General features: G+C 38.4%; 1 protein-coding gene across 1 annotated transcript in view; it reads right to left on the bottom strand.

Annotated features, from left to right (window-relative positions):
- LOC128664684 (uncharacterized) overlaps positions 1-21008 on the bottom strand; it is a 54179-nt gene extending 33171 nt beyond the window's left edge. Inside the window, exons 1-3 of the mRNA XM_053719493.1 lie at positions 20144-21008; positions 8472-8634; positions 7926-8241 (exon numbers count right to left, since the gene is read on the bottom strand). Of these exons, the coding sequence (XP_053575468.1) occupies positions 7926-8241; positions 8472-8634; positions 20144-21008 (1344 nt within the window). The remainder of the gene's footprint in view (positions 1-7925; positions 8242-8471; positions 8635-20143) is intronic.
- Between the last annotated feature and the right edge of the window lie 5309 nt (positions 21009-26317).

Raw genomic sequence — 26317 nt, 5'->3', positions numbered from 1 at the left:
GCTGGTGGTTTAGGGGTTAATAGGTTTAGCAAGTGGTAGTGATGTGGGAGGCCAGGGGTTTAGGGGTTAATAACTTTATTTAGTTGCGGTGGGCTCCGGGAGCGTCGGAATAGGGATTAATATATTTAGTTAGGTGGCGGCGGGGTGTGGTATTCTGAGCTTCGTATTTAAGTAAACAAGTATTTGCACATTGGTTATAAAGGTTAGCTCTAAAATTAGAGCTTGTTGCTCTTTTTTGTAGTAATCAGAAAACAACTTCTATGTAGCCTGATTAAACAATATGAGACATTTAATATATGATGAATTTGTATATTAACTACTGACTTAAGTGTTAATAAATATAAGGAATATTTAATATAATATATATCTTATGTTCAAGATATATATATATAACCGGAGGCCACAGATGAAAAAGAAATACTGACAAGCTCAGAATCTGAATTGGTAGAAACAAATGATTCTTCTTACTTCACGCAATCACACACAGCCTAAAATATTTACAAGTTCAGACATTCCACAGACATACAATGTTTGTTCATATTGGATGTTGCAGGTAATAGGAGATGCCCAATAATTCAGTATGGTAACAAAAACAAGCAGGTAAGAAGTTTAAAGGCTTTAGCATTGTTCGTATACGTTACCACCTTGAGGACCGTGATATTTCTGTTACCGCATTGGAAGATCCGTGTTTGGAGAGGCAGCGTGTGTGAATGCGGCTTACTTCCGGGTAGCGGTGAAAAAGTAGATCCGGCCGTTGAATGATCCAAAGTCGGTAATGACAAAGTAACGATTTGAGCATAAGAGATTCAAGACGCAGCTAGAGTAAACAAAGTAAACCACCTTGCACAGGATACAAGCAATAGGAGACCTGAGATAAGGAAAGCTACACCAGAGTAGCTAAGACTTCAATAATCAGGCAGTAAATGAGTGTTACAGGTAGTCCTTATATAGGGTGGAGACCAAATAGGAGGGGTTATAGTTAAAGGTATACCACATCTCCCCCCCTTCAAGGAAGCACCCCAGGGGTTTCCAAACTAGGTTTCTCAGGATAGCGGCGATGAAAATTTCGTAGAAGACGGGGAGTGCGAAGATCAGAATGAAGCTGCCAAGAGTTATCCTCCGAACCATAACCTTTCCATTTCACAAGATACTCTAACCTCTTCCTATGGATCCTAGAATCCAATACAGCTTCAACTTCATACTCCTCTCGATCATCAACGAGTATTGGAGGTGGTCGAGACAAGGAGAGAGACTGAGGTGAAGGAAGATATGGCTTTAACAGAGAGACATGAAAAGAGGGGTGAATCTTAAAATCCTGGGGAAGCTCTAATCTCACAGCATTGAGGTTGATTATTTTAGAAATCTTAAAAGGACCCAAATATTGATTTGCTAACTTTTTGCTAGGAACTGACAGTTTGAGATTCTTTGTCGAGAGTAGTACCAAATCTCCAATCTGATAAGCCGGGCTAGCAGTGTGATGGGTATCATATAACCTTTTTTGATAATCTTTAGCTTCCGAAAGATGTTTTTTCAGGATGTTAAGTCTTTCTTGTAGGGTAGTTGCGAAATCCAATGCTGAGGGAGAGTTCACTTGTTGAGAGGACAATGAAATAGTAGTAGGATGATATCCATAAGTAACGAAGAATGGGGATAGTTTAGTAGATGTAGAAGTAGTATTGTTATAACAGAATTCAGCCAAAGGTAAATAGGATGACCAGTCATCCTGCAGATGAGATATATAACAACAAAGATATTGCTCAAGGGTTTGGTTGAGTCGTTCTGTAAGACCATTTGTCTGAGGGTGAAAAGCAGTCGAGTATCTAGAATCAATTTTGATTAACTTACATAGGGATCTCCAAAAATTAGAGGTAAACTGTGTACCACGATCAGTTATTATAACTTTGGGCAGTCCATGTAAGCGAACTATGTTGTCTAGGAAAACGTGAGCTGTAGTGAAAGCTGTAGGGAGACCTTTTAGGGGAATGTAATGAGCCAGTCTTGTTAAATGATCAATGACAACTAAAATAGTATTGTATTGGTGGGATTCAGGTAACTCGACAATAAAGTCCATTGATATGGTACTCCAGGGTTTGTCAGGAATAGGCAGAGGAGATAAAAGACCTGATGGTCTTTTGTGTGTTAACTTGTTTCTGGCACAGGTATCACAATGTTTTACATAGTTTGTAATATAGGTATCCATGAGTGGCCACCAATAATTTCTCCTGGTTAGGTCTATAGTTTTAGAAATACCTGGATGGCCTGCTAGTGTCCCGTCATGGGTTTGTTTAAGAATAGAAGATCTAATTTGTTTGGGGATATATAGTTTATAATTATGATAGAAAAGACCAGTCTTGGAATCTTTTTGACAGTCTATTCCATGTGGTGGTTCATGTTTTAATTCTTTTAAGATCTCCTCTTCTAAAGGTGTTAATAAACCTATAATTTTTTCTTTTGGAATGATTTGGTAAATTTGATTATGAGTGTCTTGTTCATGTAATCTAGAGAGGGCATCGGCTTTGGTATTTAAATGTCCTGGTCTGTAGGTTAAGAGAAAATCGAAACGATCAAAAAATATAGACCATCTTGCTTGTCTTGCAGACAAGGTCTTACTTGTTTTTAGAAATTCAAGATTTTTATGGTCAGTATAAATCTTAAAAGGTAGCTTAGAACCTTCTAATAAATGTCTCCAATGATCTAGAGCACGTTTTATAGCTAGAAGTTCTTTATCTCCTATGCTATAGTTTTTCTCAGCACTAGTTAACATTTTTGAATAGAAAGCAATAGGATGAATCTCAGTCTTGTTCTTATCTTGTTGTGATAAAACTGCACCGATACCTGAGTCGGATGCATCTACTTCAAGGATAAATTCTGAATCAAAATCTGGCATAACTAGAATGGGAGCTGTAGTAAAATTTTCTTTCAATTTATTAAAGGCAAGACTAGCGGATTCGGTCCACTTAAATCTTTGTTTTTCACTAGTGAGTGTTGTTAATGGTTTAACGATTGAAGAGAAATTTTTTATAAACTTCCTATAAAAATTCGCAAAACCAATGAATCGTTGTACAGATTTTGTGGAAGTAGGAGTAGGCCAATTTAGAATTGCTGATACCTTCTCCGGATCCATTTGAATTTTGTTGGGACTGATGATGTAACCCAAGAATTTTATTTCTGTGACATGAAAGGAACATTTTTCCAGTTTAGCATATAGTTTGTGTTCTTTTAAACGAGTTAATACCCAGCGTACATGTTTTTCATGCTCTTGAGGTGTTCTAGAATAAATTAATATGTCGTCAAGGTATATTATGACACAAACGTCTATCAGGTCACGAAAGATCTCATTTATAAAAAACTGAAAAGTTGCCGGAGCATTACTCAGACCAAAAGGCATTACATTATATTGGAAAAGGCCATATCTGGTCCTGAATGCCGTTTTCCATTCGTGACCTTCTTTAATTCTAATCAAATTATAAGCTCCCTTTAAATCTAATTTGGTGTAAATAGTTGCACCAGTTAGACGTTCCAAAAGTTCAGGTATTAAAGGTAACGGATATCTGTTTTTTATTGTGATGTTATTTAAAGCTCTATAATCAATAATAGGTCTTATGGTACCATCCTTGTTTCTTACTAGAAACATACCTGCAGCTGCAGGGGATGTGGAGTGTGAAATAAATCCCTTACGTAAATTTTCGTCTAAGTAGTTTCTTATATACTGGAGTTCCTCTTGAGAGAGGGGATAGATCTTACCATGAGGGATTTTGGAACCAGGTATTATATCGATAGGACAGTCAAACTCCCTATGAGGTGGAAGGTTTTCTGCCTCTTTTAAATTAAATACATCTGCCAAATCCTGATAACACGAGGGTAAACCAATATCAAGTGACGCTATGGTTTGATGTGGATAACAAGTTTGGGAACAAAAAGCAGAATCTAATGTTACCTTATTTGAAACCCAATTTATGTGAGGGTTGTGTTTCTTCAACCAAGGATAGCCTAGGATGAGAGTATGCTGATGAATGGTTATGAGATCAAAAGATAAATATTCAGTGTGTCCCTGCAATGATGTTACAAGCAGGGGAATAGTATGATGTGTAATAGGTCCTTGTTCTATTAATGAACCATCTATCAGCTTAATAGATACAGGATTTTGTTTACAAATAGTAGGTATTCGATTTTTATTTACATAAGTGGAATCAATGTAATTTCCGGATGCTCCTGAATCAATTAATGCCTTGGTTTGGATATTTTTCTGGTCCCACTGTAAAGAAATAGACAAAGTCATGTGTGTATCATTAGCTATGCTGTAAATAAAGTCACTGGTTTTTTTCTTACCATTCTTTTGTTTTTTCAACAAAGGACAAGTAGATACTACATGTTCTTTTTGAGCACAATATAAACAGAGATTTTCCAACCTCCTTCTAATTTTTTCCTCTGGTGGCAGAGGTCCTCTAAGTACACCAATCTCCATAGGGGTAGCACTGCCATGAGCTTTGTCATGACTTGTTGTGACTTGGTAAGGTCTTCTATATGAGGTATCATTAGAGGCCTTTTCTGCCCTCCTTTCTCTCAAACGACGATCTAAAGATGTACATAATTTAATAAGACCATCAAGGGTATCTGGGATCTCAAGACGTGAAAGTTCATCTTTGAGTGTTTCAGATAAACCTAAACGATATTGATTTTTCAAACTGATTTCATTCCACTGAGAGTCCTCTGCCCACATCTGAAACTCAGTGGTATAATCCTCCACATTTCTCTTACCTTGTTTTAAAGACCTCAATCTCATTTCAGCATTTATTTGAGAATTTGAGTCTTGATATAGACTAGTTAAAGCAGAAAAAAAATCTTGTAATGAATCCAGGATATTGTTATTGTTTTCAAAAAACCTATTAGCCCAAGTCCTGGGTTCACCTTGTAGGAAAGATATTGTGGTACAAACTTTAATCCGCTCAGTATGATAAGTCTTAGGTCTAAGAGAAAATAATAAATTACAGGCATTCTTAAATTCCCTGAACTCAGAACGTTTCCCTGAAAAAGGTTGTGGATAATTAATATGAGGTTCAGGTGGGTCATGAGGCTTTTGTGTAACAAAATCTTTAACTATAGTTTTCAGTGCAGCATTTTCAGTCTGCACTTCTGTCACAGCTCTTGCCAAACAATCAAGTTTAAGGTAAACATTATTAAACTCCTTTTTTATTTCATTAGGATCCATAATGTTTAATTAATTCAAAATTCGGTTTTTTAGGCCTGATTATTATGTGGTATTCTGAGCTTCGTATTTAAGTAAACAAGTATTTGCACATTGGTTATAAAGGTTAGCTCTAAAATTAGAGCTTGTTGCTCTTTTTTGTAGTAATCAGAAAACAACTTCTATGTAGCCTGATTAAACAATATGAGACATTTAATATATGATGAATTTGTATATTAACTACTGACTTAAGTGTTAATAAATATAAGGAATATTTAATATAATATATATCTTATGTTCAAGATATATATATATAACCGGAGGCCACAGATGAAAAAGAAATACTGACAAGCTCAGAATCTGAATTGGTAGAAACAAATGATTCTTCTTACTTCACGCAATCACACACAGCCTAAAATATTTACAAGTTCAGACATTCCACAGACATACAATGTTTGTTCATATTGGATGCTGCAGGTAATAGGAGATGCCCAATAATTCAGTATGGTAACAAAAACAAGCAGGTAAGAAGTTTAAAGGCTTTAGCATTGTTCGTATACGTTACCACCTTGAGGACCGTGATATTTCTGTTACCGCATTGGAAGATCCGTGTTTGGAGAGGCAGCGTGTGTGAATGCGGCTTACTTCCGGGTAGCGGTGAAAAAGTAGATCCGGCCGTTGAATGATCCAAAGTCGGTAATGACAAAGTAACGATTTGAGCATAAGAGATTCAAGACGCAGCTAGAGTAAACAAAGTAAACCACCTTGCACAGGATACAAGCAATAGGAGACCTGAGATAAGGAAAGCTACACCAGAGTAGCTAAGACTTCAATAATCAGGCAGTAAATGAGTGTTACAGGTAGTCCTTATATAGGGTGGAGACCAAATAGGAGGGGTTATAGTTAAAGGTATACCACACGGGGTCCGAGAGCGGCGGGATAGGGGTTAATACTTTTATGTAGGTGGCGGCGGTGTTGGGTGGCAGATTAGGGGTTAATAAGTATAATGTAGGTGGCAGCGGTGTCGGGGAGTGGCGGAATAGGGGTTAATAACATTATGTAGGTGGCGGCGATGTCGGGGCAGCAGATTAGGGGTGTTTAGACTCTGGGCTTATGTTAGGGTGTTAGGTGTAAACGTAACTTTTATTCTCCCATTGGAATCAATGGGATATCAGGCAGCAGCGAACATAAGCTTTCGCTGCTTTCAGACGGATTGAAAAGCAGGTACGCTGGGCCGGAACAGTGGCGAGCGTACCTGTTAGCAGTTTGATAACTAGCAAAAGTAGTCAGATAGTGCCGAATTTGTATTCGGAACATCTGTAATGACGCAAGCATCGATCTGTGTCGGACTGAGACCAGCGGATCGTATGTTACATCACAAATTTCAACTTTTGCCGGTCTGTAGGCTTTGATAACTAGGGAGAATCAAGCTCGCCACAATTACGCTGCGAAATTCCAGCGTATTTGCGGTTGACAGCTTGAAAATAGGCCTCATAATCTGTAAATTCCATCAAATTGGTCAGTATTGCTTCAGACTTGAAAAAGGAAGACACTTTTCCGAATGCTTGTCATCTTATAAATGTGTAGTTAGTCCAATAAAAAAGTATCATCGCTCAATGCAATACTCTTGTTATTTTGATATCTAAATCTCTGGACTAACACGGCTACTCCAATCAACGTATATATATATATATATATAAATATATATATATATATATTTATATACAGTATATATATATATATATATATATATATATATATATATATATATATATATAGCTATACATATATATGTGCAAAAAAATCATATATATATATATATATATATATGTATTTATGAATAAATAAAACATATTCTGCTATGTGAAGTACATTGGAATGTGAAATAATATTTACATGTTGCGTGATCGGGTTTTCACACGAGTAGGGAGTTATTTTTTTTTTCACTTTTTTTGCTCCATCTACTCCTATGGGGGGATACGTTATCGTGATATTCTAAAGTCGGAATTTTACGCCTGTCGGGTTAGTGTGCAAGCAAAAACTGTTTACTTTCAATATGAGCGCTACGCTAGGCAAAAAGCTTACTTACTTCTGTTTATTTGTTGTAATATTATTTGTTGTAATAATGGAGGTCTGCTTTACCCTTTTTATTATATTTCAAGAACTTTTAACATTTCTAGAACAGATACTACATTCTTGGTGCATTTGAAACAATCAAGTTGTGCAACAGATCAGTCAGAGTATATGGTATATCAGTAAATGGTACTTTCACTTTGCAAGTAAACTAGGATACTAATAAGGCTCACAATCTTTAGATGTTTTTTTTTATGATATTTAAAGGCAGAAGGCTTTTACTTGTATAGATGAAATAATATATATCTAAATTAGATAATTTTATTTCTAATTTTGGTCATATATATAAATAAAAGATGAGCTGGTATATCAGAGAATTTGTATATAGAATAAATAATCTTACATATAGATTACAGTCTTTTTGGTTGTTTATATAATGTAGCAGCAAAAAAAATTATTTCATAGCTTACTAGGTTTAAATTAGTAACTTTAAAGTAAAGTATATAAACAAACACAGATACAAAAGCAGAAATCTAGCAAGTTCTACAGAAAGGTTACTTAGACCTGAATAATGACATAATTGTCATTTACTTTTATGGTGAATACATTGTTCATCAATATAAATACTTTTCCGTAATGTGAGTATGAAAACTGAGACAGTGATTCAGATTTCTAGTTTGATCTCCCTTACATGTGGGTATCTTGCTAGTCCCAGGATATGGGCCATTAGAATAGAGTAAGTGGAGATAGAGTGTCCAATAATGGCAGCCATTTGTTCTTTTTCTTGGCACTGGAAATTGGCTATAGCTTTATTCTGCCCAGTTACCATCCATAGAGTTCCCTCCAACTCTCTTTGCAGCAAAGCACAAGAATCATAAATCTTGAAGCCCAGTGTTGTATTGGGGAGTAATTCTGGATTATTGTTTATCTCCTCTATGGCAAACCTCATAGCATGTAGTTGTAAGTAATTTTCTACAGGAAACCTATAGAGGAGAACATATCAATCTTATTGCATATTTTTTAAAAACAGAGAGACACAATATAATTGACAGGTGCAATAAGCCAAGACGTTTAGAAAATATGAGGAATAATGACTGTAATAAAACTACATTTTTAGTTGGTAGAAAAAAATATATAAAATGCTCTATAATCTAATGAAATATAAGTGAAAACAGAAATCTTTGTACTGGAAAGATATAAAAATGATACTTACATTTTACAAATAACATTTCCAGGTTTCTCTTTGTATGACATTTTTGGATATATTCTGTCCATGTGAAGAGGTAACACAGCCCCAACCAAAATGTCTCCATCTTGGATAATTCCTATCATATCTGAGCCATCAAGAGAACAACTACTTCCACTAGAATAAGAAGCTGGAACAAGGTAATACAAAATGATGTGCCAGAGAGTCTTGTATAAAAAAGTTACCAGCCTGAAATCAGAGGTATATTTGGTACAGTTAAGCAAAAGATATTTAATTATATGTATTTGTCAGTCAGTCTATCTGACCAAGACTGAAATATATTATGAGGTAATAATTCCACACATAAGGGCTGATTTATGAAAGTGTGGGCGGACATGATCTGTTGTAGTGCCGCACATCGATAAATGCCGACAGCATACGCTGTCAGCATTTATCATTGCACAAGCAGTTCTGGTGAACTGCTTGTGCAATACCGCCCCCTGCAGATTTGCGGCCAATTGGCTGCTAGCAGGGGGTGTCAATCAACCCAATTGTATGCCATCGGGCGGATTGCTGTCCGTCGCCTCAGAGCAGGCAGACAAGTGAAAGGGGCATTAAACACTAAATAAATGCTAAATAGAATGATGCATTCAAAGAAAAGATTAGTTTGAGAAAACATGTAGATGTCATTTTTAAAGTTTCATTAGTTGTTTAAATATTGGCAAAATAAGTGCAAAGTTTTAGTGTCTATAAAACAATGGGAGTTGCCATGTTGTAACTTAGGTTACTTTCTCTGCTGTGGCCAATTATAAATAGGTAACTAGAGTGTGCAGCCAATGACTGTGTGGAATATAACAGTGTTCTCCACTTCCATTTCTAACAGGAACTGAAGTGCTCACAATTTCAGAATGGAATTACAGGAAAAGGGGACAAAATAAATAATGAAAGTATATTGCAGAGGGTTTTTTTTTATATATGATTTATCACTTTATATTACTATCTCAAAGTGTTTAATGTCCCTTTAAGGAGCAGCAGTCTTAAGACCGCTGCTTCTTAACTCCTGTTTCCGGTGAGCTTTTCGGAGCTTCATGAATCGGCCCCATAAAATCGATTTTATAACCTGATTGAAGGGTACATGCAGTTGTACATTTTAAGTTTTTGTGCAATCAAAAGACCAGAGGGACATAAAGATTATAAAAATCACAAATAAATATGTATGTTTGAGACAGACAAATGGATATAAATCAGTGATTATCAATCACTGTCCCTCAAGGGGCTGCATATGAAAGCCTTCAAAAGGACTGCACAACAATTTAATGAGTTTTATATTTATTATTGGATAACAAGACACTGCAAGTTGAGTGTAGCTGTTTTGTGGAATAAAATAATGATCATGCCTTAAAAGAGGGTAAATATATTAAACTCTCTAACTTCAAAAGACAGATCAGGATTCAGAAAAAGCCTTTGCATAATGGTCTCTGTTCCCAGATCATTTGATAGCCATTATCACCATTAGGGACCGATATGTACTGACAATAACGTGTTTGTTAAAAGCAGTTTTAGAATAACTCAAAAAAAGAGATGAAACTAGTAGTGTTCCTTACCTCATTGCTCTATAAGTCCAGTTAATGATAAATAATGGCATTACAAATTTGTAATACCCCTATAAATACAGTTTCTTGAGTCCCATAAGGGTTAATTTAGTTTAAATGCCATAGGGACAGACACTGAATTAGCCAGCAGTGTGTATCTGTCACAGAGATCTTATAAGATGTGTATCAATATGATCATGTTTGGACATTGTGTTTCTTTACTCCGGTGAGACCATTTAATCCACTGAGAGAAAATTTGATGAGTTACTGACAAATTATTCATAGAGATTGTTTTGTTTAATTACCCATGTGTGCTGCTGTTTCTATACCTGTGTTGTATACATTTCATGGCATTGGCATGTGTGAGAAACAGATGCTAGCCCTGTCCTTGTGCTGAGAAAACTAACCAGAGGATTTATCTGAAAATTCAATAAAATATACATATGTGTGCGCTAAAGCCGAAGGCGCACTAAGAAATAGTTTTAAGGCACAGTAAACATTTTCATTATTTATTTTGTTCCCTTTTCATGTCTGGGCTAGCCTTGTTATCTGGGCCTGTGTATTTCTGTTTTTTGTGATGTAATCGTGGTACCCCCAAAATTTTGCATGTCCTTAATCCTGTGCATTTGTTTTTTTGATTATAAAGATAACAACGTTGCGTTGTTTTAGGGAGGTAAAATTTGTGAGATTCAGGGTTTTTAATGGCAGAACCATTTTACAATTGTGATTACTGGATAAACTTATCTGAAAATACAGGCTGAGGTTCAGGAATCATTACTTGCCGGAAAAAGTGCAAGATTGTGATAAACCCCTTAAAGAGACAGTGAACACCCAAAATATCTGCTGTGTTGCTATAGAATAACATATCAGTCAAGTATTAAAGACCGCTGCTCCATAACCTGTCTGTCTGCTCTGAGGCGGCGGACAGACATCGCCGGAAATCCATCCGATCGAATACGATCGGGTTGATTGACACCCCCTGCTAGCGGCCTATTGGCTGTGAATCTGCAGGGGGCGGTATTGCACCAGCAGTTCTGTCGGCATTTATCGATGTGCGGCAGATATGATACGCAATATCAGATCATGTCCGCTCACACTTTCTTAAATAGGCCTCTTAGTGTTTTTCAAACAAATTAACATCTTTTTACTGCAGTTATTTTTCAACAGCCAAACTCCACCCACCATTTATCTTATTTGGGGGAGTCGATTGGGGCTTTAGTCTGCAGACAACAATGCTGGCCCCAGTTATAATGTTAATATAAAATGTTTTGTTTTGCAGTTACATGATGAAGCCAATTAAGGACATATATGTAGCAGTGTTAGACTTGAGAAGTTGCCAGGTTGCATTTAAAGTTTTGAGAATTAGAAATGACTTGATTTTCAGAGCTAGATTACATGGAAAGGTACAAAATAAATAAATATATTGCAAAGTTTGTTCATTCTGAATATATAAACATTTTCCATTAAAATATGTGTTTTATTTCCCTTTAATTAGGTCTGATTTCCCCTTAGTATACAACACACATACACACTTTTTTAACACCGTCCAGGTCAAGACTTTACTTATGAATAGATAAGAAAATTATTTAATAACATAAGGACTGGTAAGGCTAGAGAGGCTGAAGACGCTCTAGGGTGCCTAAAAAAAAAGCGCACTTGCGCTACAGTTAGAGCACCACTCGTAATCTAAGCGTTAATTAGGTCTTCCTCTTAGTATGGTTTACTAGCTCAGCAGGGAAGTGTTCTAACTCTACTTTTCACATATGGTAATTTGCAGGGGTTTTCATTAAAAAGCTAACAAAATTCAAACTTACATTAGTTAGTTGAAACTCATATATGGGTATGAAATTAGCTCAAATGAAGAGCTAAGAAGTTGTAGTCAGGCAATGATGAATCTATTTCATTTGTATTCCGGATTAGCTTATAATGATATTGTGCTTAATAATATCACCAAATAAACCACAAAAATCTAAAATCAGTTCATTTAAGCCGTTCACATAAGTTTTGCAATTAGATTTCTTGTACCACCCACCTTTTTTTACATCAATCGCTATAGGTCAACATAATCTTCCATTTACATATTCTTTTTTTAATGTATTTTACTATTTTCTCCCTCTAATATGTCACTGGTGAATGCTGTACATGTAGAATCTCTACTAAAGTTTTGGTTAGTTTTTTAACAATATTATATGCCATAACTCCACTGATTTCCATATCATATCAAAACCTCTCTCTCTAACATCTTTAGGCATCGTGCTTTGCAAATGACAATCAATAAGTAAGTCCAAGATTTACTCTGGTTGTCAAATACCCCAAATACTGGCATAAATGGATTTCATTTGTCAATTATATTGGCCCTGAAATAGAACTATAGTGGAAATCAGACCCTTCTTTTATGGTAAAGGTCACACTAGAGAAGGGGCGGGCATTACACAATAATTGAAGTGTTGAAAGATGAATACAGGCCAGTGGATGAACAGATCCGCTGCCCATATGCATCAAAGGCATGTGGACAACTTCTCAAGTTGAAAAGCTTGTCCACACGCTGCCTAATACATGGGGCCCTTAGTAGACCATTTAAAGCTTTATATTCTCTGTAAAGCCTGAAGGGTATTATGAGAAAGTCCTATAAGATACGACTTTTACAATCATTTTATAATGGAAATCTACCAAAATGCTCAATAAGCTCCATTAATAGTGTATATACTTTTTATTTTTATTTTTTTATCTACACACCTCATACCACAAACATGAATCCAAATATGACCATACTGTTATTCATGATAACCCTTTTCTCACTCCAATTTTGTTCACATAATAACCGCCATAAGCACACACCTCTAACTGGAAAACAAATTATCATACACCATGGCCTGCTCTCTTGCTGTAACTTATCTGCTGAGTGCTGGTGGAGGTTTATAAAAAATAACCCTCCTACCCCCACCTCACAAAATTATAAAGTTTCACATTCACTATATGGCCAAACAAAAATGATTTCCAAATTCCTATTCCTTATGTTACTTGCCCTTGCAAATGATGTAGAGTCTAACCCTGGTCCCCTAACAAATTCCATTCCTAGCCTTCCAGCTAAAAAAGGCCTTTCCTTTGTGCACTGTAATATCCACAGCTTACTACCAAAAATTGATGCACTGTAAGCTTGGTGTTTACAATACAAGCCCAAAATCATTGTGATCTCTGAATCGTAGCTAACCGCAAACATACCTGACTCTGCCATTGCAATACATGGGTATTCATACCAAAGAAATGATAGAGCAAATAGAGGAGGTGGCATTGTAATTTATGTTGAAAATTCCACAAAGTACACCCCCTTACAAAAATCTAGCTCTCCTGCCACCTTTGATTTCCTTTCTGGCACAATTGAGATCCCATGCAGTAAATCAATAATTGTTGCAGGGATCTACCGCCCACCTAGTTCCCCTGTACATTCCCTTTCTGACATAGCACATCTCCTTAGTGAAACCATAGCTCAAAACCCAAAAAGTGAAATTTTTTTTTTGGAGATTTTAATATTGATTGGCTGAATCCAAAAAATAATAGTTGTCGCTCGCCGTTTACATTTTTGCAGCTAATGCAATTAATCTCCTCCCCAACTCGCATAAACATCAAAAGCCATAATCACACCCTGCTTGACTGGATTCTCTCCACTTCTCCCGACCGAATCCAGGAGGCAGGTGTTCTCCCTAACAATTTCAGTGACCACTGTCTAGTGTACTGCGTGCGCAAAATAAAGGCAACTAAATCCTCTCCCAAGGTTAAAATCACCAGGTCCTTCAAAAAATTTAATCTTCAATCATTTCTAAATGACATCAAGAACCTCCCCTAGCACAGATAAACCTAATCCCAGATCTAGATTCTGCAGTTGAATTCTTTCAGTCTGAACTCTTACAAGTTTGGAATTTGCATGCCCCGCTGCGTAAGGTGAGAGTAAAAGGAGCACACTTAAATTGGATCACAGCTGACCTCATTCAAATGTACCAGTTTCAGGATTCATTGTGGTCAAAGTTCAAGCATACAGGCTCTATGAACGATCACTGTGTATATAGACAATGGCAAAATATATGCACTAAACAAACAAAATTGGCCAAGGCCCAATATTTCTGTGAAAATCTGAACAATAACATATCAAACCCTTGAAAGTTTTGGAAACTCATAAACAACTTACAAAATTCACCAATCCACTCCCAACCCCCCACTGTCAATGTGGACAACCAAAGCCTGCAACTCCCCTTAGAAGTAGCAAATGCCTTTAATAGTTATTTTGTCGGATGCTCCACCACCCTGATTGACAAACTAATAAATGACACGCATCCTGAAACTACAAATGTGGATCAGGCCCCACTAAATCAGCAAAGACCCAATATAGAGAAGTTAAATTTTAGACCTGTACTCATCAATGTCGTTAAGAAACGCCTTAATAATCTAAAAATGAAAAACCAGTCTGGACCTGATCCAATCCCAGCAATGCTGTTGAAGCTCAGTGTGCCGGCAATTGCTAAACCCGTCACAACCCTAATTAACGAATCCTTGGTGCCTGGATACATACCCAAACTTTGGAAAGCTGCAAGAGTAGTGTCTATCCATAAAAGTGGGGAGTTAACCTTGGTTTCTAATTATCGTCCTATATCTTTGCTCCCAGTATTGTCAAAAATCTTAGAAAAATTAGTCCATATGCAACTATGTGAGTATTACCAACAATCTAACTATCTGACCCCTGATTAATCAGGTTTTCGCCCGAATCACTCCACTACAACTGCCCTCCTAAAAGTTTGCAACGACATACAAACTGGCATGGAACAAGGAGACCTAACTGGAGCTATTTTCCTTGATTTTGCAAAGGCCTTTGACACAGTAGACCACGACATACTACTGCTCAGACTAAAAAACTCAGGTATTGGTGATCGTCCGCTAACCTGGTTTCGATCATATGTATCAGATCGATCACAATATGTTTCTGTTTCTGACAGCGACTCCCTCCCTCTCCTAGTCACGTGTGGTGTTCCCCAAGGTTCCATTCTCGGCCCCCTACTATTCACATTATTTATAAGTGATCTGCCTAATGTCTGCAAATCCTCAACTGTACACATGTACGCAGATGACATGGTAATCTATGCAAACAATTCCGATCTGCCGCAGCTTGAAGCAGTGCTCCAAGACCAATTCACAGAGGTAGAAAAGTGGATCTCAAAAACAAACTCTTCCTAAACACTGACAAAACTGTCACAATGATCTTTGGAATGGGACCTAAATTACACAAATTACAAAATTCCCATCTACGCATCAAAACAAAATCCAATTGCACGCTGACCGCAGTCCACTCTTTCAAATACTTGGGTATGTTGTTAGACCCCAATCTATCTTTTGGCCTCCACATAGAAAAACTTGCATCTAAACTTTATCCAAAACTAGGTGCCCTGTACAGAAACAAATCATGCCTCAGCTCTACAGTAAAGAAAAAAGATTGTACAGCAAATGCTGATGCCTATCATGGATTACGGGGACGTAGTTTATGCACCTGCACCGCAAACTCACCTTAATAAACTTAATACATTGTATAACTCGTTCTGCCGCTTTGTGCTACAATGTAACTACAGGACCCACCATTGTGACATGCTAAAAGAACTAAACTGGCTGTCGCTGGAATCCAGACGCTCCCTCCATCTTTCCTGCCTTGTGTTTAAGAGCCTTTCTGGGAAGCTCCTACCCTACCTGAGCAGAATGCTCTCCCCAGCTATTCCCACCTCCTATAACCTCCGATCCAATACCAGCACATTATTTAGCTTGCCTCAATACAAAAAGAAAGCAGATCGATCCTCCATTTCCTACAGAGCACCACAGTTATGGAATGACCTCCCGCACACTTTCAAACCTTCTACAAGCCTAATATCCTTTAAGAGATCCCTCTCTACATATCTCAAAACAGAATGTACCTGTCATGGTTGATTAAATATTTCCTACCTGCATATATTGTGTATTATTATTGTTTTTGTATGTTATTGTACCCTATTGTATCAATGCAATGTCTTGTGGACCCAGGACATACTTGAAAACGAGAGAAATCTCAATGTATCCTTCCTGGTAAAATATTTTATAAATAAATAAATAAATTAAAGCTCTCAAAAATTAATCAGGATCACGCAGGAAAAGTGTCAGATCATCAGGAAACTGAGCTAATTTTTGTACAGTGCCTTGTATCATGAGACGTCAAGCCTTTTCCAATAGCTGTTGCAAAAGTTTCAATGGTAAGGGTAAAGAGAAGATGGTATAATGTATATTCCTGACATGTCCCATTTCTTATACGGATGGTGGGAGAGCAAAATAAAAACCTTCTGACCATGGCAGATGGAGTTGTGTACAGGGCATTCACAGCTTTTGAAAATGAATCAGGTAGTCCAAACACTTTCAGGGCTTGAAACATATAGTCTCACCTCCCATTGCAAAATGCCTTTTCAGCATCCAAAAACATGGTGAGGAGGGTAAAATCATATTGGACCCTTAAAAAAAAGATATTTAGTAAATTACGGTTTTGTTTGTTTTCTGTCTTCCCATGACAAATCCTAATTTATCTTAGTAGATCATAGGGTAAAACAGTGCCTAGTTAGGTAGCAAGAATTTTCTTATATATCTTGACATCCAAATTTATAAGTGAGATTGACCTATAACTTTTACACAGCATTAAGTATTTGCCTGCTTTGGGGATAGTAAGAATGCTAGCTTCTAGAAATTCACTTGGCAGGGAACCTTACTGAACAGCTGAATTATAAAATGTAAGTAGTATCAGAGCCAATCATCTTGAAAAGGCCTTATAGAAAGTTATTATTATTCCATACAGGCCAGGGGCCTTAGGGGCTTCAGGGATGATATAGCTAATGCCACTTCTTCTAAAGTGAAAGCAATAGAAAGAGTGTATGTCATCTATGCATCTAAGGTTGGGAGTTAGTGTTCAGTTAGAAATCTCTGAATGGTTTGAGTATCGGCATGTGCTGAATTAGGGCTGGATCCCTGAAATGTGTGTAACTGCCTTTTTTGATAAGTGACCTTTCAGGTAGACCTTCATGGCTGCCCAAACCATGGCTATACTCATAACATCATTGCTGTTAAAATGCAAATATTCCTGAATAACAAGAGTAAGTTCAGTGGTCAATGGTGCTGAAAGAAGCTGACCAGGGAGCTTATATCTCAAACTCTGTTCAGGGAATCTGAGGAAAGAGAAATCAGCACATGCAAGGCCATCGTCCAGCCAAAGGCAACTTTTTATTCTAGCCTGAGAGATCTTGTCTAGGCACCACTAGTATCAAAAAAGAAAATCTATTTTATGATAAAGTATTTTTTATTATTTTGTAACAAAGGCATAATAACAGACAAAGTGTGAAACAAAAGATGAATCAAAATAAATCAAGAGAACAAATATCTTGGTTCTCTAACGTTGCAAAGTAATAAAAACAATGCAAAATACAAATCAATAAATCGTTCAATTACTGAGTTATAGCATGTAGGGTCGCTCTTACAGGAGAACTTTAATAGCGTCATGCGTTGAGGGACAATAGTCCTTTTAATATAAATTCTCATGTTTGAGCTAAAATTCAAGTTGTTTAGTGCATTTTTATGAAGCTGTAAGGCCCACATTAGTTGCATATTACCAAGGTAAAGGTCATCCAGATAAAGTATTAGTGAAAGAGGAAAAAAGTAAGGTAAAGCAAGGAGAGAAAGAGAGATGGGGTGTAGAGAGGGGAACAACTCCTGACCATTCTGCTCCAGTTTGTGTAAAGATTTATTTTATGTAGGGTTAATATGACTCCCAGTTATCTGTGTTATAGCTATCTTTTCTGGGGACTCTATGTACCTGAAGGTGGGGCCCCTTAAGTGAGGGGTTCTATCCTATCAGACTAATGTGTTAAGACCCATTATTTAATATCCAGTAATACCATACTTTCTGGAAGGTTTCTTGGGTATCCAGGAGAAATGCTGCCTGTTCTGACATATTATAAAAGAATTTAATTTTGTGTTGGATTTCGTCCCAGGAAGGGGCACACTCCCTCCAGTGACGGGCTATACAGATCCTCGTGGCGGTGCATGTTATCCTGATAAACAAATTAATATGTTTGTTAAATTCTTTAAGCCTAACATGGAGCAGTGCTTGTTCCATGGTAAGTCTAATGGGGCTGTCTAGAGTAGAGCTTAAGAACCTAGATAGTCGGTTCCACACCCTATGTGAATAGGTGCAGTCCCACCACATGTGTTTATAGTCCCCCACCTCCCCACAGCCTCTGTAACAAAGTCTGGATCTATCTTTGGAAGAGTGTGAGGTTATCAGCGGTGTTAGATACCAACGGAAGTTGGTTTTAATGCAGTTTTCCCACATGTCTGCACTCAACAATCCCTTTCCTGCACTAGAGAGAGTGATATACCAAACTTGGACCTCCATTTCCTTGTTGATATCCCTTTCCCATTTAGTTTGTAAAGAGGATTTGGAGTTGTCTGACGCTAGCTGAATTGCCTGGTAAAGCCTGGAGATAGTGTTCTTGGGTCTGGATGAGGAGCTGCATATGTTTTCTAATGTAGAGGGTAAGTTTTTGGTTATGAGTGGTAAGAGGGGGTGAATTATGGAGGTTAGCTGCAGGTAAAGGAACCGTTCTAGTTTGATTGGCTGTAATTTTTCTTGTAGTTGTGTGTAGCTCATCATTTTGCCTCCTACTATAATGTCAGCGATTCTATAAAGTCCTCTGTTTTCCCATTTTTTGATGATGGGAACCAGTTCATGCCTAACTAGGCTAGTAAGTGTGGCTTTAACTGAGTGTAAAGGGAGTAGAGCCAGGGAGGTGGTTAGCTTGGACCATTGCTTGATCATAAAATCTATTATTGGGTGTTCGTGTTGTGTCTTGCTAAGGCACCGTTTAGGGTCCCAAAGAATCGAGTCGCGTGGGATAATTCCTGCAATATCTGACTCTAGCTGCGTCCAAACAATGTCCTTGTCTGGGTCATTAAGAAGAGCTGTCTGCGCCAGTCTAGCTGCCTGAAAATAGTGTTTAAGATTTGGTGCCCCCACCCCCCCCAACTGTCTGTTTCTGGAGAGGACTGCCGAAGGGATCCTAGCTTTTTTGTTCCCCCTAATGAAATTGATTATATGTCTTTGGAGGTCGTCTAAGTCAGGGGCTGGTATTCTGATTGGCAAGGTGCGAAATAAATATAGGATCCTTGGTAATATCATCATTTTGATTGCCGACAGTCTACCAAACCATGAAAATCGTAGCTTACTCCATCTATTTAGATCTTGTTTAATAGATTTGTACAAAGGGGGGTAATTTACGTTATATAAAGTCTTTGAGCTTGTGGTTAGATTAATCCCCAAGTATCTGAGAAGGTGTTTGGCCCATTTAAATTCAAAGTTAGCTTCTATTAGCTTTTTGGTATGTTCCGGTAGATGTATAGGTAGTGCTTCACACTTCTCCAGGTTCATTTTATAGCCTGATATGGTGGAGAAGGATTCAAGGGTTTGGTAGAGGTTCGGGAGTGTTATCATTGGTCGTGACAGAGAGAGGAGGACATCATCTGCAAAAAGTGTGAGCTTATACTCCTTCTGCTTTATTTTAATACCGGTAATATCGGGAGATCTTCTAATGTGTTGGGCCAGGGGTTCTATGCACAGAGCAAACAGTAATGGAGATAGGGGGCAGCCCTGACGGGTCCCATTAAGGACTGCGAAATTTTCGGATTGGTGGCCCATAGCGCTCACGCTTGCTGAGGGAGTGGAATATATATTTTGAATTGCGCTCATGAATTCTCCAGATATGCCTATTTTAGTTAATACTGCCTGCATATATGTCCAATCAACTCTATCAAACGCCTTCTCCGCATCCAAAGAGAGGAGCAGAGAAGGGGTTTTTGTTTCATGTATATAGTCAATTAGGGACACCATTCTCCTGACGTTGTCTGGTGCTTCTCTATTTTGAATGAAGCCCACTTGGTCTGGGTGGACCAGCTTGGGAAGTAGGGGTTTGATTCGATTAGCTAGAATTTTTGTGAAAATCTTGAGGTCCTGGTTTATGAGGGATATTGGCCTATAGTTTTGGCACAATGTCTTATCTTTACCTGGTTTCGGAAGTACTATAATTTTAGCATTTAACAATTCAGATGGGATCTTATGGCCTTTTAGGATAGAATTACAGAATTGTACGATGTGTTTAGTGAGAGTTGGTTTGAATTGTTTGTAATAGTCTCCTGGGAACCCATCAGGGCCAGCTGCCTTGCCTGGTTTTAAATCTTTAAGGACCCCGAGGACCTCTCTGTCAGTAATGTCTGCGTTCAAGGAGTCTAGTTCTTGTTTGCTTATCTTGGGCAATGCAGCCTCCTCTAGGAAGGTGTCCAGGGAATTCCGTATGGTTTTTGTTCTAGATACTTTCTGACCGTCATACAGGGATCCATAGTATGTCGCAAATGAGGCGACTATGTCTTTGGGATTTGACGTTAGGACCCCCTGAGAGTTATATAGGGCAGGGATTGACATGTCTCTAGTTCTATTTCTAATTTTATAGGCCATGAATTTGTCTGGTTTGTTTGCGTAAAGAAAATATTTAGATTGAAGTCTAAGCCCTGCTCTAGATGATCGGTCAGAAAGCATTTTGTCAAGTGCTTGTCTTTTGTCTAGAAGTGATTTATAAAGGCTAGGTGAGCCAGATAGTTTGTGACGTTTTTCTAGGTTAGCTATGTCGTGTTGTAGTGAGTCAACAAGAGCCTTCGCTTTACGTTTAGCATGTGACTTAATTTGAATCAATACTCCTCTTATAACTGATTTGTGCGCTGCCCACACCTGTATGGGGTTGTTTATTGTGTTCAGGTTGAGGTTCCAGTATTCCTCCATGTGTTTAAGAACTGTCTCTTTATGGTTTGGGTATTTTAATGATAAGGGGTCAAATGACCAGCTTTTAGCATTATTGTATGGGAGAATCCCTTTCATCTTTAGAGAGACTATTGAGTGGTCGGACCACACACATGGGTGAATAGAGGAAGACACTAGATTTGCTGTCAGTATCTGGCTTGAAAAAATATAATCTAAGCGGAAGTATTTGTGGTGTGCTGTGGAATAAAATGTGTGGTCATCTGTGATGCCATAAAGGGCCTTCCATGTGTCTAGTAAGTTGTGCCCTGCCAAGGTGTTAAGGATGGAGAGAATCTTTTTATTCATTCTATGTTGGGCAGTTGTGAGAGGGATGTTTGGAGTTTGGGTCTGAGTGTGTAGAGAGACATTAAAGTCACCCGCTAAAAAAATTCTAGTTGCATTCCAGCTAGTGAGGAGGTAGGATAGATTAGTGAAGAACTGCTCTTGATGCTCATTTGGGGCGTAAACATTACAGAAGATTATCTCTGTTTCATTGATAGTGCCTTTAATGATGAGGAATCTACCTTCCTTGTCTATAATGGAATCAGTGTGGTGAAAGTTTAGGGAGGAGTGAAGGAGTATAGATACCCCTCTTTTTTTCTGATTAACCGTCGAATGGTAGTGTAAAGGGAATTGTTTCTCCCAATATTTCGGAATCTGAGAGGTCATGAAGTGGGTCTCTTGTAAAAATATAACATTAGCCCCTAGGAGTTTGTATTGTGACATAGCCTTCCTTCTCTTTATGTCTGAATTTAGGCCTCTCACATTGTATGAGACCAGTGTAATGTTGGTACTAGCCATCTAATCGTTTGATTGGTGTCCTAGACTTATTATGTAGTGGTGCATTTGCAATTACCTGACCCTTCATGTGGGACTTATCTGAATTTGATAGGTCCAGGATTCCTATACGAGTGACTACCCAGCTTCTACTTGACCGGAGCATCTGTGGTCATTTTAGGAGTGAGGATGAGAAGAAGAAAAGGGGGGTGGAAGAGGAGAAATTCTGACAGAGAAAGAGGAAAAAAAAATACAACAGGTTAATCATATTGAATGGTACATTTTTAGCCCTTATTGTTAAACCTGGAATAAATAACAAGAAAATTAGTACTTGACTAAACATGAAAAACATCTTTTCGGGGGACCTTGAGTCCGAGGAGGCGTCACTTATCCACCCTCTTAGTATCTAAAGTAAACATATCAATAGAGGTTTCCCTGAAAATATAGTGCTAACGATATAAACATAACCATAAGTTCCGGCCTTCCCGTCTCCAGTGCCTTGACCCCTAAAGAACCTTAATAAGATTTGGCCCCTATAGACTATGCTAGGTTCCGGCCTAACAGTAAACAAGGGAGTGTCTTTAAACCATAACATTGCTGATGTAAGGCAGTCACTGGTTTTAGTTGGGGAGCATGTGAGGTTAATCATCTCGCCCCACAATCTAGGATTTCACAGGTGAGATCAAGGAAGCTAGTTCCCAACTGTTCTTGTTGATCCCGTCAAGAGTTTTTAGGTTTCTTTGTAGGGATTCTTGCCCACTGAGATCTTTGAGACTTCATGGGTATCCTCTGTGGTTTCGGTATTTCCGTGGATGATGAGGGACCTTGAATTGGGGGAATTTCTAGATCTAGTGCTTCACAAATATCTGGGATCCCCTCAGCATCTCTGATTGTCAGTAGCTTATTGTCCTTTGAAATGTGGAGAGCGAATGGGTATCCCCACCTGTATTGGATCTGATTTTTCCTTAAGAGAGTCGTGAGAGGTCTCAGAGCTCCCCTTCTTTGTAAAGTTCTGTTACTGAGATCCTGGAAAAAGTGCACTACATTGCCCCTAAATTTGAAGGTAGGTTGTTTTGCTGCATCCCTGAGGATCTTATCTTTTTCAGGAAATCTTAGGAAGGCCACAATTACATCCCTGGGTGGGAGATCAGCTCTAGGCTTAGGCTTGAGTGCTCTGTGAGCCCTTTCCACTTCAATTTCAGTGGACGTGTCCATTCCTGTAATTGCAGTTGGTGAAGGTATGAGGGTAGGTCTGATGGTGTTACAGATTCTGGAATACCTTTGAGACGGATGTTGCAACGTCTACTTCTATTCTCCATATCCTCCAACTTGTCTAGTAGTTCATTTACTACCTGCTGTTGTTGGGTTGTCTGCTGGACTGCCATCTCTACATCCTCTATGATGTTGTCGTTGTTTTCTTCCAGAGATTCGACCCTTGCGCCCAGATCTGACATATCTTTCTTGATATCATTTAGGCTCTCATTCATAGAGGTGTGCATGGCGTCCATTTTAGCCCATAATTTGTCAAAGCTGCTGGTGATATCTTGTTTGGACACCAGTAGGTGTAAATCAGCTCTAGTCAGAGGTGTGTTATCATCTATATGATTAGCCTCTGGTGGAGTGGCTTCAGTAGATGTCCTGGTCTCAGTGCTTTGCTCAGCTGTGTTGTCACTCTGCGTGTTCTTGAAGTAAGATGTAACTGGAGTGTTTTTTCCCCCTCCTCCTTTCTCTGGTTTGTTCAGCCTCCTTGCCGCCATTTTGATGTTCTTGGCTAGATATTCCTGTATGAGATTGACTTTGGGAGATATAAGAGGGTTGATATCAGAATAGTTATAATTCTTTAATTCTCTTAGGTTTAAATTATGTAGTGAAAACAACTTTGTGCGGTGATAACCGTAGCCACTAGATGTCAGCCTTGCACTAGAGATGAATAGTTGCTGAGAGATCCAAAGTCCTCTATATACAATAACGCCTTTAAACCACTAGATGGCGAGCTTGGATAAGAAATAAAAAGGTGCTGATAGAAATTAAATCTTCAGTATGTTATATTTCTGTTGGCCACAAGATGGCAGACATGTGTTAGAAATAAACTGTTGTGCTGAAAAAAAACCAAGCATGGCTTATTGTAGAGAAAACACAAAACTTTCAAAAGATGGCAAAACTGTTGTAGGTTCCCTTAAAGTTTGCACTATTCTGTGACTAATTCAGGATCTAGTAATGTGGTATGATTTATGTTGGGTTCAAGATGAAGGTAACTGACTTTTAATAAATGCTTTGGAGTGCTGGAGAGGGTTATATCCGAGGTTAAATCCAGAAGGTAGAGGTATAAGTACTGGTCTTTGTAAGAGTTGTCACGTGGAGAGTGTTATACTTCCATGAGCTGCTAAGTGACCGATATTATGCTTTCTGAATCTAATAAGGGTGTTGTGAAGTTGTGGCTTCCCCTATATAACGCTTTGTCCCTGGGTTTGCACTTGTTCCCTTTAGGGCTATAATGAGAGTGAGTTTGGGTGTTCTTTGCTTATGGCCGTTGTGCCCATCATGGCCCTGCTGACTGTGCATCTCCTATAGATTGATCTGGGGGCTGTTAGAGTGGCGGTGTGTGGAGCGGTTCCAAGTTACATACTCACGCTCCCAAGGTAAAGTGTCTCTGCAGTCTTTCAAGTTGCTTCCCAGCGTTAGTTGTCTGTGTCGTCTCGCTGAAGCACTGGAGCAGCTTGTGGGCTGAGTGAAGATGGCGGCTACGGCCGGATGTTTGCGCTTCTGAACGGGAGCTATAGTTGTGTAACTGGGGTATAAAAATATGCATTCCCCAAGCACCGTATGTTCATGGTGCTAAGTGACCACATTATAGCCCTCTAAGGCCGGTTTTGTACGGGTGGTGGCAAATCTCCTCAGTCTGGTTTGCGGAGCTCTATGGAGAAGCTTCCATCTTGGTTGTAGGCAAACTCCGCCCCCAGAAAATCTATTTTAGATTACCAGTTGTGAAGCAGAAAGACAAGAGTAAAATATTTCGCTGTGGAAATACATCACCAGATATCAAATAGATTATGCTGAAAGACTAAATTGCGGAATGCTTTAAAGAGAGATGTTGAACTGTGATCAGCATGTCTCTTATTAGAGTGTCTCTTATCTACAACTGGGCCAGAAACCGTGTTAAAGTCCTCCCTTCACTTTGTTATTTCAGGGGATGAGAGACCTAAGGAAGGCAATCTGGTTTGACTTAGGAGCATATATGGAGACAAGAGTGCATAGAACGCAGCTTGCACACAATTATAATAAATATAACCTCAGTGTCCCTCTCATCATAATAGACTTTACATGCAACTGCTCTGTGAACTATCACCACTCCTCTTTTCTTTTGGAGTAGGATGCCACAAAACATAGTGGAAAGAGGTTAGACTTGCTCAGAATCTAGGAACCCTCTTGCCAATGTGTCTCCTGGATAATAGTAGTTTGCTTCAGAATAAAAAGTATTTGTTTTTTATTGGAGAAGAATACTCCATTTTGTAGGGGAATAAAGTGCCTAAAAATGTAGGGAGACTAGTCTAATCAGAACCATCAATTATATAACAGTTAAGTGTGTTTGTATGATTGATAACCAGATGGGAAAAAAAAAGAATGGAAGAGTTGGAGGGTGGGAAGGAAAAGTATAAGAGCCATGATAAGTAATTTTCATAGAGAGTACTTAGACTAGATATAAGGTGTGTGTATAGAAACACTGCCTATATGAGTGTCCACTAAACTCTAAGAATCAAAAGAACACAACTAAGAGACGAGGGACAGACTAAGCTCCCCCCCCCCCCCGCCCCCGTCAGCCAAATAAAACAATACTACCAGTAATCATGTAGGAAATCAATGAGAAATAATAGCCTGAATAGACCTGGGGGTCAGGGAGGAAGAGAGAAAAAAAAAAACAAAGGAAAGAGATGGGAAAAAAGGGGGTAGATGAAATCAGTAGGTAAAGGAGTGGGCTTGAGGATAAAAGTATTGAAAATTACTGGGAGAGAACAAAATACAATTTGGGGAGGGAAACGAGAGACAGGGCAAAGTCTCTCCCTCACTTCCCATGGGCCCTCAGAGGAATTCACAGTTAATGGAAATTAGAGCAACAATGTATATGTGATATAGTTTAAGTAGAGTTCATTAGGGAACTATAATTAAAATAAGTGAACTTAACAATAGCAAGGTATGAGGTGTGAAACACTTGCAACTGGAATTTAAGACAAACATACTGCAACACCCCATGTGTAGTACAAATGCAGAGTACCAGTCCAGGGTCTGTGGTGTTGATTTCTCAATAGGTTCCTCAGAAATTAATACACAAGTCCATATGTTTCATAAACTAGAGTATGTAATTGAAGGCAACTAGGGGGACACTAAAGACCTTGCTAAAGCAGAGGTTGTAGTTATTAAGCACAGTAAAATCCTCTTTTTATATGGTAAAGACAGTGGTCTTTTCTTCATCTGCTTATGTTGGGGCCAACTCAGGGATAAGACTTGGAGTTGTAGAAAGAAATTGATCTGTATTGTCTGGAAGAAGATCCCATCTCTGGAGAAATGTTCTTGCTTGTTATGGGTAAGAAGCAACATATTGCTCTCCCTCTTTG

Source organism: Bombina bombina, chromosome 6 (genome assembly GCF_027579735.1).
Source record: "Bombina bombina isolate aBomBom1 chromosome 6, aBomBom1.pri, whole genome shotgun sequence".
NCBI lineage: Eukaryota > Metazoa > Chordata > Amphibia > Anura > Bombinatoridae > Bombina > Bombina bombina.
Note: the sequence above shows the minus strand (reverse complement) of the source record. Positions and strands in the feature narration are given on the sequence as shown.